Source organism: Rutidosis leptorrhynchoides, chromosome 7 (genome assembly GCF_046630445.1).
Source record: "Rutidosis leptorrhynchoides isolate AG116_Rl617_1_P2 chromosome 7, CSIRO_AGI_Rlap_v1, whole genome shotgun sequence".
Lineage (NCBI taxonomy): Eukaryota > Viridiplantae > Streptophyta > Magnoliopsida > Asterales > Asteraceae > Rutidosis > Rutidosis leptorrhynchoides.
This window is the reverse complement of record NC_092339.1, coordinates 311,782,192-311,795,000: the sequence shown is the minus strand read 5'-3', so window position 1 is coordinate 311,795,000 and position 12,809 is coordinate 311,782,192. Positions and strand designations below refer to the sequence as shown.

The 12,809-nt window shown below is 34.1% G+C and overlaps 1 protein-coding gene across 1 annotated transcript in view; it reads right to left on the bottom strand.

Annotated features, from left to right (window-relative positions):
• LOC139860165 (uncharacterized) overlaps positions 1-12,062 on the bottom strand; it is a 16,502-nt gene extending 4,440 nt beyond the window's left edge. Inside the window, exons 1-5 of the mRNA XM_071848937.1 lie at positions 11,838-12,062; positions 11,296-11,649; positions 10,182-11,235; positions 9,801-10,082; positions 8,792-9,708 (exon numbers count right to left, since the gene is read on the bottom strand). Of these exons, the coding sequence (XP_071705038.1) occupies positions 8,792-9,708; positions 9,801-10,082; positions 10,182-11,235; positions 11,296-11,649; positions 11,838-12,062 (2,832 nt within the window). The remainder of the gene's footprint in view (positions 1-8,791; positions 9,709-9,800; positions 10,083-10,181; positions 11,236-11,295; positions 11,650-11,837) is intronic.
• Between the last annotated feature and the right edge of the window lie 747 nt (positions 12,063-12,809).

Genomic DNA, 12,809 nt, shown 5'->3' with positions numbered 1-12,809 from the left:
CAGTAGGCTTATAACTACCTTTAGTGGTTCTTGACTGTAGAAGGTATATAGAGATAGAGATACTGTAAAACGGAGAAAACAAAGGTTGAACAAAAGGTATGAGTAATTGGTTTTTTATTTATAGAAAAATGTACAATGAGAGTTTGGTGGCATTTGGAATCTAGAGAGAGAGAGTGTTTTTGTTAACCAAAAAATACATACAATAAACTCTAACTCAACACACCTATTTATACTCAAAAAATATACTATGCAATATCTATAATAATAATAAAATTATCATCCAATTATTACTTTTATAACACTCCCCCTTGGATGATAATTTTATTAGTGAATAACTAGTACTGCCTCGTTAAAAACCTTGCTAAAGAAAACCCTTTGGGATAAAACTTTAGCTAAGGAAAAAAGAGTGCAGCATAGAGTTGACTCCCCCTCAACTAGGCAACGCCTGAGTTGTTACATCTTCTGAACATGCCTCATGCCAATATTATGAACGTGTGTTCTGAAAATAGCAGTTGGAAGTGCTTTGGTGAAAAGGTCAGCAGAGTTTTTGCTGGACTGAACATATCTCATTTCAATCTGGTTGTCCTTAATGAGATTTTGAGTGTATGAGAAGAATCTAGGGGGTATGTGTTTTGTTCGGCCACTTTTGATATACCCTTCTTTCATCTGTGTTATGCAAGCTACATTATCTTCATAGATAGTTGTTGAACTTTTATTGCGTTCTAGTCCACAAGAATCAGTAATGAGTTGTGTCATTGATCTCAACCAAAAAAATTCCCGACTGGCTTCATGTAATGCAATTACTTCGGCATGATTTGATGATGTTGCAACAAGTGTTTGTTTTTGAGAACGCCATGATATTACGGTACCTCCATTTAGGAATACATATCCATTTTGAGATTTAGCTTTATGTGGATCAGATAAATAACCTGCATCTGCATAACCAACCAAATCTTGTTTTGATTCGTTAGAATAAAATAATCCTAAATCAGTAGTTCCTCGAAGGTATCGAAATATGTGTTTGATCCCATTCCAGTGTCTTTTGGTAGGAGCTGAGCTGAACCTTGCCAACAAATTAACTGCAAAAGAAATGTCAGGTCTTGTACAATTTGTAAGATACATAAGAGCTCCAATTGCACTAAGATATGGTACTTCTGGTCCCAGGATATCTTCATGATCTTCACAGGGACGAAATGGATCAGTGTCAACATTAAGTGATCTAACAACCATAGGAGTACTTAATGGTTTTGCCTTATCCATATTAAAACGTTTTAAAATCTTTTCAGTATATGTTGTTTGATGTACAAGTAAACCATTAGGCATATGTTCAATTTGTAAACCAAGGCAATACTTGGTTTTTCCGAGATCTTTCATTTCAAATTCTTTCTTTAGAAGTTGAATGGATTCATGGATCTCTTTATTTGTACCTATGATATTAAGATCATCAACATAAACAGCTATGATCACATATCCGGATGTTGTTTTCTTAATGAAAACACATGGGCAAATAAGATTATTGGTATACCATTTGCTTATCAAGTAATCACTTAATCGTTTATACCACATGCGACCCGATTGTTTCAACCCATATAAAGACCTTTGTAACTTGATTGAGTACATTTCTTTGGGTTTTGCATTGGTTGCTTCTGATACCTTAAATCCTTCAGGTATCTTCATATATATATCACTATCAAGTGATCCATAAAGATAAGCAGTCACAACATCCATGAGATGCATTTCTAAATTTTCAGAAACTGCCAGGCTGATTAAGTATCTAAAAGTAATTGCATCCATAACAGGAGAATAAGTTTCCTCATAATCAATTCCCGGTCTTTGAGAAAAACCTTGAGCTACAAGTCTAGCTTTATACCTTGTAACTTCATTTTTCTCATTTCTTTTTCGCACAAAAACCCATCTATATCCCACAGGTTTCACATCTTTAGGTGTGAGAATGATAGATCCGAAAACTTTTCTTTTATTGAGTGATTCAAATTCAGCTCGTATTGCTCCTTTCCAATGATCCCAATCATGTCTATTTTGACATTCCATGACAGATTTTGGTTCTGGATCATCATCATCATTCATGATGTCATATGCAACATTATATGAAAATATCTCATCAAGATTTTTCATTTCATTTTGGTTCCATAATATTTTTGAATGTGCGTAATTGATTGAAAATTCCGTATTGACATCATCAATCTCCTCTGCAGAAGGAGTATTGATTTGTAGTTCTTCTTGAACACTTTCTTTTACCTCATTATCAGCTGATTTTCTTTTTCGAGGATTTTTATCTTTGGAACCAATTGGTCTCCCACGTTTCTGGCGTGGCAAAGACTCAAGAATAACATTATTGCCAGTTTTTGGAATTTCAATTCGAGCTGGAGCATTTGTTGCTGGTATATATGATTTAGTCACTCTTTTTGTATCTGTAAATGCATCAGGCAATTTATTTGCAAGTTCTTGCATATGCATTATTTTTTGAACTTCGATCTCGCATTCTTTTGTGCGAGGATCAAGATACATTAATTGAGGTTCACACCATGAAACATCATTTTCTTTATTTTTTATTTCTCCCCCTAATCTAGGGAATAATGTTTCATTAAAGTGACAATCAGCAAAACGTGCTGTAAAAACATCACCCGTCATGGGTTCAATATATCTTATTATTGAAGATGTTTCATATCCAACATATATTCCCATCCTTCTTTGAGGACCCATTTTAGTGCGTTGTGGTGGTGCGATAGGGACATAAACCGCACAACCAAATGTTCTAAGGTGGGAAATATTTGGCTGATGACCAAAAGCAAGTTGCAAAGGAGAATATGTATGACTTGCGCTTGGTCTAATGCGAATCAATGATGCAGCATGCAAAATTGCATGGCCCCATACAGATACTGGGAGTTTTGTTCGCATTATCAATGGTCTAGCTATTAGCTGCAATCGTTTAATTAATGATTCAGCTAAACCATTTTGTGTATGCACATGGGCAACGGGATGTTCAACAATAATCCCAATAGACATGCAAAAGTTATTAAATGCTTGAGACGTAAACTCACCGGCATTATCTAGTCTCACCCTTTTAATAGTATAATCAAGGAAATGTGCTCTCAATTTAATAATTTGAGCAAGAAATTTTGCAAATGCCATATTTCGACTTGATAATAGACAAACATGAGACCATCTACTAGATGCGTCTATTAGAACCATAAAATATCTAAATGGTCCACATGGTGGATGAATTGGTCCACATATATCACCTTGAATTCTTTCAAGAAACATTGGTGATTCTTTTTCAACCTTAAGAGGTGATGGTCTTATTATCAACTTTCCAAGTGAGCATGATGTACATGGGATAAGTGCATCATGAGGGATCCTTTGATCCGCTAATGGATGTCCATGTGTATTTTGTATTATTCTTTTCATCATTGTTGATCCTGGGTGACCTAATCTCTCATGCCACAAACTGATCATTACAGGATCACATAATTTTTCTTTAACTACCACATTTACTTCAGGTACATTTATATGTGTATAATGTAAACCAGAATGAAGTCTTGGTAGTTTTTCAATTACACGATTCTTATCAGTGATACTTAAATATTTTTCATTTTCTGTTGTCACTGACTGATAATCATATCCATTTTGGTATATGTCAAAGAAACTTAACAAATTTCTCTTTGACATGGGAGAAAATAAGGCATTATTTATCAGAAAATTCGTACCATTTGGTAACATGAATTTTGCCTTTTCCATTCCTTTTATTAAGTCCACAGGACCTGATATAGTATGTATAGTTCCTTCCGTTGCTTTCAAGTCTGTGAAATATTTTTTAGATTTGAGTATGGTGTGAGTGGCACCACTGTCTGCAATACAAATATCTCCACCATTTGACTGATTTTTTACTCCAGCAGTATACATCATGAACTTCAAAAAAAAAATATGAGAAACAAATAATGAGTATATAATTCATCAATATATTACATTCAAAACATGTTACAAACGATAGCACATAATAAGGAAATATGTAGTAAACTAGATATGGTGTAGATTGAAAATCTACAACCATTTATTTAACGAGAACATATAATAGGATATCTATATATATATATATATATATATATATATATATATATATATATATATATATATATATATATATATAGATATTAGAAATTTATTCATTAAAGTAGTCACAAGTTGGCTCAGTGATTTTTGTATCAAGGTCATCCACAAGATTTGCTTCTTTTCCTTTTCCCTTTAGGGATTCTTGATACCGATTAACAGAATGCTGATTTGTTCGGCAGTTTTTAGACCAGTGGCCAATTTTACCACATCGGTAACAAGAATCTTCAACATTCTTTGAAGAGCCTTCTTCAACATTGTGATTTGTGGGATTGTATGGTGTTTGGATTTTATAATTTTGTGGATTATTATTTCTTTGTCCACGACCACGACCACCACGACCACGACCACCACCACGACCATTACCATAAGGGTGATTTCGAACATAGTTATGATTTTTATTATTGTTATGGTAATTTCCATGATGATGGTTTTGGCCAACATGGCTATGACCTCTTCCACGCCCTCGTCCATGTGCATTTCTTCTTTTATTATTATTATTATTATTGTTAATAGCATTAGCTTCAGGAAATGCTAGCGCACCGGTAGGACGAGATTCTTGATTTTTCATCAGTAATTCTTTATTAACTTCTGCAACTAAGAGATAAGTTTGAAGTTTGGAAAAAGTTTTATAATTCTGCAATCTTAAATTTTCTTGCACAGTTATATTTGCAGAATGCATTGTGGAGAAAGTTTTCTCCATCATATCAGCATCACTTATTTCTTGACCACAGAATTGAAGCTTTGAACGGATCTTGAACATGGCCGAGCTGTATTCACTTACCTTTTTGAAATCTTGGAACCTTAGATTTCTCCATTCTTCCCTCGCAGCTGGAAGTAATATTTTCTTTTGATTATCGAATCTACTCTTGATACTTTCCCATAAAACATGTGGATCTTTGATAGTGAGAAACATATGTTTTAAGGTGGTATCAATATGTTTGCGAATAAAAGCAATTGATTTTAATTTATCTTGATCGAAACAATTATTATTTTCTTTTAAAGTTTCTAGAATACCCAATGATCCAAGATTTATTTCTACGTCCATAACCCATTATGTGTAGTTTGTTCCCGATACGTCTAAGGCATCAAACTCAAGCTTTGATAAGTTTGACATTTTCTATTTTCAGAAAGATGAACAACATAAATCATAATCATAATCATAATCATAATATTTTTTTTCTCGTAGATAAATAACAACATGCAATTAGAATTAGTTTAGATTCATAAGTAGTAAACAAAGGAATAATGGTATGATTACAAATAATAAAATCATAAGGGAATATAGGTTCATATTATATTATATTATTAATGATATTATTATAATATATATTAAGTTATAATATATATTATTATAATATATTTTTCTTATTTTAACCTTTAAGATTTACTTTTAATAAAAATACAAACTACTTTTCTTATTTTAACTTTTAAGATTTACTTTTAATAAAAATACAAACTACTTTTTTATTTTAACTTTTAAGATTTACTTTTAATAAAAATACAAACTACTTTTTTTATTTTAACTTTTAAGATTATAAATTTAAGAATAAACATTAGTATGCATGAAATAAATAATGATTAATTGCATAAGTAATCATAAATGTTAGATAACATATAAAGACCCCATCGTATTCGTATTGATCGGAATTAATCTCGACCCATGGTACCGTGTTGTCAAATGACGTGTTGCGTACATAAAGTACCGTGTTGTCAAATGACGCGTTGCGTACAATCATGAGGTCTTATTAACATAAATATAAATGTTAGTGAAGTTAATAAGAGTTAGATTACAGAAAATATAATTCAGGTGGTATAACCGACCATATATAACTTAAATAACATAAATATAAATGTTAGTGAAGTTAATAAGAGTTAGATTACAGAAAATATAATTCAGGTGGTATAACCGACCATATATAACTTAAATAACATAAATATAAATGTTAGTGAACATAACTGTAAATGTTAGTATACATAAATAAATGTTAGATAACATAAATGTAAATTAGGCGACAGTGTCGACCATATATCATTTAGGTGGTATAACCGACCATATATTAGTTAAATAACATAAATATAAATGTTAGTGAACATAACTGTAAATGTTAGTATACATAAATAAATGTTAGATAACATAAATGTAAATTAGGCGACAGTGTCGACCATATATCATTTAGGTGGTATAACCGACCATATATTAGTTAGGTGGCAGAGCCAACCATATTTAGTATAAATGTTGAGATAATCGTGCTGATAACGTGTTATAATTCAGTAGGCTTATAACTACCTTTAGTGGTTCTTGACTGTAGAAGGTATATAGAGATAGAGATACTGTAAAACGGAGAAAACAAAGGTTGAACAAAAGGTATGAGTAATTGGTTTTTTATTTATAGAAAAATGTACAATGAGAGTTTGGTGGCATTTGGAATCTAGAGAGAGAGAGTGTTTTTGTTAACCAAAAAATACATACAATAAACTCTAACTCAACACACCTATTTATACTCAAAAAATATACTATGCAATATCTATAATAATAATAAAATTATCATCCAATTATTACTTTTATAACATATATATATATATATATATATATATATATATATATATATATATATATATATATATATATATATATATATATTGTTCAATGCTTGACTTTCAAATAATGTTAGAAGGGCATAAAAAATAAGTTACGCTCAAAGTTTTTGTTGTGATTTTGTTTTTCAAATATCTAGATTGGGTGATTATATATGGTGAATCCCATAACTATGTTTGGTGGTGCCATTACGTTCTCAACCCCATATTCATTGAACATAAAATATGTATAGCTTTAATGGAGTGGAGGTCTTTAACATGGGATCGCCTTTACATTAATCTTTCTCTAATAGTATGATTTTTAGTGGTAATATTGTTTTGGAAACCAGTAAAAAGAAATGTGTAAAAAGTTATAAAGTACAATCCACGAGCCATTTACTCATTTTTTGGGGGTGAATGCTAATTAAAAACAATTAACTTATTTTGCCTACCCTATAGAAAAAGTATTATGCGTCACTTTTAAAGCTTAATAAAGCTTGTAAGCCAACATAAAAAGGAAAAAGGTATGGAAATGAAATGGGAAAAATGATAAATAAATGGCATCGGTGGATACTTTTCAAGTGTGCTAGGTTAATGCTATTCCTTTTTCTTCTTTACCTCAGATCAACTAAGTGAAAGGTATATATTGATATTGTCTTGGTGAGAATGTTTTTATGCTGAGCTTTTATTCGAACGATAGAATATAAAAAACATTAACTATATACCTACCTTTGTTATGTACGACGATATGATATGATATGATATGTTTGTAATAGCGTGTTGCAAGTGATAATAAATTTATATGCTTTTATTATGAATGATTTATGTTTGTTAAATGGGCTAATAAAGATATCTTTATTGTAAAAATGATCTCACATGTTGCAATTACCATTTGCGAACTTGCGAATTGTTAGTTTTCGGTCATGCAAGATCCAGAAATGTGAAGTCGCGATCAAAAATTTTTCAGTCATGAATAAAATTGTTGTCGTGACTTCTCGTTATACCATTAGATTTGTTATTTGTAATTCTAACATAATATATATTTCTCGGTTCTTTATTGATTTTTTTAAAAAAGGAAAAACTATACTACACAATACATACAACATTTACAAATTACAAATCAAGGGATATGCACCTACAGCACATTTACAGTCCATTACCCAAGCACTGATCGATATATACAAACAGGGAAATGTAAGGCTATTGAAATCACAGAACCAAAAACATAGCATAAATAAGACTTCAAACAATAATATCTTTTTCTTAGTTTTATATTGATATACTTTCACTTAATTCAATTAAGAAGCAATATATTACCATTACCATACATATCATTTACAATCTTACTCGTTCACTCAAGTAATATTGTTATTATTATTTTAAGTTTTTGTTTTATTTATGGGGGATGATTCTCACACACACTTTTTTGATCCTCACACACCTATTTTAACCTTTTACTCTTCTAATAATACTCAATTGGTGTGTGAGGATCAAAAAAATGTGTGTGAGAATCATCCCCCTTTATTTATAGACTAGGCCATTTTATTTTTTGATATGACTTCCCTCAACTAATCGGGCTATCCTTTTTCATTTCACTTTGCCCAACGCAATGGGCCTAGACCATATTTCTTGTTTTTAGTATATTAAAAAATATATAACATTTGAATCATATACCTCCGGCTCATATTAATAGTCTATTATTTCATTTTCAGATGTTCAAAATTAATAGTACACTTCTATAAAAAAAAAAAAATTTTTTGCAAGGCACAACAAATTTGCATTACTTATCATAAAAAGAGTACAAGGAGAGCATGTGAGTGCATGCTTTAGATGGAATTTACAACATGAAACATTGTCTAAGAACAGGAAGATACACTAAACTATAAGCTTATCTGTGATCGTCAAAAGTGTCCGGGTTTACAAGCCACTCATTCCAGGATATTGAAATTCTACGCGACCTTCTTGAAATCCATTCAAAAGATTTGAGTTGGATTTCGCTTAGTAATGTGGGGTCGGTGGTTTTTCTCTTTTGAAACAATGTGTGGTTTCTATTTCGCCAAATAAAGTAAGCACCTACCCATTCGATTACCTTCCAAAGGATAGATTTCTGATTAGGTTGAGACGAGTTGTGGATACCTTGGAATAAATCATCCAGGATTGTGTACGGTTGTCTATTTGCGTTCCACCATTTAAAGATTCTCGACCACAAGTCTTTTGCAAAGTCACAATGGAGTAATATATGCTCGGCAGTTTCAAGGTCCTTGTTACAAACGGGACATCGGACCGAATCCAAGTCAATACCTCTCTTGTCTAGCTCGGTTCTGACCGGGATCCTCTTTTGCTTGACTCGCCACACGAAGAGACCTACTTTTTGTGGAAGAAATGGAATACGCTCAGTTTCTTTCTGGGATCCGAATTCCTGCAACATCTTACCATCAATGATTTTCGTAACTTCATGCGTATAAAACAACCCATTCGGATGGAGATTCCAGTGCCACGAATCTACCGAACCAGTCTGGAACTCGAAATTGTTAAGCAAAGGCGTGAGGTTGTGAAGTTCTGATAACGTTCGGCCAGTGGGAACCCGCGACCAACTCCAAGAAAAACATGATGCACCTCCTTTTTTGGCAAACCTGTTTGATATCACCACATCCTTATCTTGTTCAAGTCTAAATAGCCGCCGGAATTCTTCGCACAATGGTTGGTTGACTAACCATTTATCAGTCCAAAAGCACGTGTTATCACCCTTGCAAACTTTCTTCACAAATGAGTTAGTGAATTGTATACCAGAGTTATCAATAAATCGCCCAATATTACGAATGGAATTCCAAACCCGCCCTGCACCCGAAACATTGTTGATTGAGTGAGCCCCCAACCCGCCGTCTCGCCCATAAATACTTGTTATAATTTTGACCCAAAGTGAATTCTTATCGTTGTAGAAACGCCACCAACATTTTGCCAAAAGCGCAAAATTTTTTGCATTGAGGGAACCGATGTTTAGTCCCCCTTCCGCATAAGGTACCAAAATTTTTCCCATTTTACCCAAGAAATTTTTGAATTATCGCCCGACCCGCTCCAAAAAAAATTTCGACGCAAACCTTCGAGCTTGTTGATGACACATGATGGAGCACGGAATAGGAAGAAGGCATACAACGGAAGACTACTAAGGACCGATTTGATAAGAGTAAGACGGCCCCCGAAAGACATCGATTTCGCTTTCCAATCTGCTAGTCTAGAATGGATCTTATCTATGAACGGTTCCCAATCCCAAATATTGTTCATATTCCTACCGATAGGTAGCCCGAGGTATGAGAAAGGTAAAGCCCCAGATAGACATCCGAATAGTCTTGCCATTTCTTCTACAACTGAGGTTTGAACCCCTATACCATACAGGTAACTTTTGGAGATATTCACTTTGAGACCCTAGAATATTTCAAAACACTTGAGGATTTTAAAAATGTTCCGAATGTTCCTTTTACTCCAATCCCCGAAGATAATTGTATCGTCGGCGTATTGTAGGTGAGAGATTGACACTCTATCTTTCCCGATCTCCACTCCTTTAAAAAGATTGCCTTCTAATGCTCGTTTGATGAAGGTGTTTAAACCTTCGGCCATTATGATGAAAAGATACGGGGAGAGTGGATCTCCTTGTCGTATTCCTCTAAGAAATGAGAACTCTTTTGTCGGCGAGCCATTAACTAGGACCGAAACCATAGCCGATGTGATACAAGCTTTAGTCCATGATCTCCACTTCAAACCAAAACCCATAATCTCGAGTATTTTAAGCAAGAAATCCCAATTAATACTATCGAAGGCCTTTTCGAAATCGACCTTGAAAATCAAACATTTATTCTTCTGTCTCTTTACCTCATCTACCAATTCATTGGCCACAAGTATACCGTCCAAGATAAATCTTCCTTTCAAGAAAGCACTTTGCTCGACATTTATGACTTTATGGATCACTTTTTGAAGCCTTTTTGAAAGCATCTTTGCAATGATTTTGTAGTAGCTTTCTATAAGGCTAATAGGTCGGTAATCGCCTAGATTCATTGGGAGTTTCTTTTTCGGGATCAAGGTTATGAAGCTTGCATTGCATCCCTTAGAAATCGATTCCTTGGACCAAAACCAATCGACTGCTTTCTTAAGATCATCTTTAATGAGCCAAAAGAGTTTTTTGAAAAAACCTAGATTAAACACATCCGGACCCGGGGCTCTTGAAGCATCGCATTCTTTGATTGCTTCCCAAATCTCAGCTTCTTGGAATGGTGATTCTAGCATTTGAGCCTCGTCCGAATTGATTGAGTTAAGTGGAAACAAAATCAGCGAATTAAAGTCAGGTGTTGAATCCTGTTTTGCTCCGAAAACTTTACCGAAGAACTCAAACACCTCCTTTTTAATTTGCACATGCCTTTCATCCCATATACCATCGATATGCAGCCCACGGATGCTGGAACTATTATATCTCTTACGAATTGTAGCATGGAAGAAAGCCGTATTGTCATCGCCCTCGAAATCCCATTTGGATCTTGCTTTCTATTTGAACATCATGGATTTTTCTTTATTTAACCAACATAATCTAGGATTAAGCCATACATCTCTCTCGGAATCAGTGATACTACCATTGTCTGCTTTTGCTTCGAGCTCCATAACTTTCTTTTTCCACGATTCAATTTCAAAGTCAAGTACCCCGTATTTATTTTTACTCCAAGATCTTAATGTCTCCTTTACGTTCTTCATTTTATCTCTGAATTTACAATCATCCTTGGACTCGAAAACTTCTTTATTCCAAGCCTCTGTAATTATCTTCTCGACATCCTTTGATTCTAACCATAAATTGAACAATTTGAAAGTCTTGGGCCCGAAGTCTATATTTTTATCATTTAACACGATTGGGCAATGGTCAGAAGTGTTCCTATCTGAAGCAGTTGCTGAGATGTCGCCCCATGACTAAAGGAATTGATAGCATACCAAAAATCGGTCAAGTTTACTGAATTTTTTCCATTGTCACTAATGCGAGTGAAACTTTTGCCGAGTAAAGGAACCTTGACCAACTTTGTAATCTCTATAAAGTCATTGATGAGTTTAGACCGACCTTCCTTGAAATGACTGTTTTACCTCTCATCTCGGCATCTAACTTCATTGAAGTCCCCTCCTAGCACCCATTCCACATTCGGATAACACATCACATTTTCCAAACTTTCCCACATTTTCTTTTTATCTGCGTCCTTATGGGGACCATACACATTTATCACTACCAATTCAGTTTCCTTTCCTACCCATTTTCCTTTGATCGCTAGGAAGTGTTGCTTTTCTACCGCCTCACTTACCAAGAAAACATTTAGGTCCCAAATCGTGAGCATACCCCCGATTTCCCCACTTTAGGTTTTTGGATGTAGTTGAAGTTTGGTGATCCCCAAATCATCTCTATCCAATTGTTGTCAACTGAACTTTGTTTCCTGGATCATAACAATATCAGATGCTTCATTGATGCGCATACGTCTAAACCAACCAACTTTACTTTCCCCCTTACTATCACTCGCGAAACTTCGGATATTTAAAGAAAGAATCTTCATAACAACCTACAGATAACGATCAACTCTAAGGGGATTTACTGAAATGTTTCTTCCTAGTGAACACCCAACTTTGCCCCGAATTCTTTTAAACTGATACTCCCAAATGAAGTATATGATTTGCTTGGCATTTTTTGTTTATCTTTGAATGATGTTAAGGTGGATTTTTGAACAGTTTTCCTGGGGGTTTTCCTCGCCAGATTTTTGAAGTGAAGAATTCGAGATGAGGCATTCCATCTTCTGACCGTACTCCATGAGTATGTCTTAGATGATTTATGTTTTCCCCCATCATGTTTACCTGCCTTGTCTTTGAATGAGATGGAGGAAATTCTACCGGATTGAGATACAGGATGTTTGTGTGGGTTTGGTGAAGATTGGTTATCGAGATTGGTTTTGGGATTCAAAGGTTGGGAATGGTGTCGGTGTTTAGGAGGTTTTACATGTTTCCGAGATTGATCAGTAGGTTGGTGAGGGGTTAGGTTATTTGCCTCGACGGCTTGGGGTGAATTGTTAGGCTGTTTGGTAGACTAGAGGTAT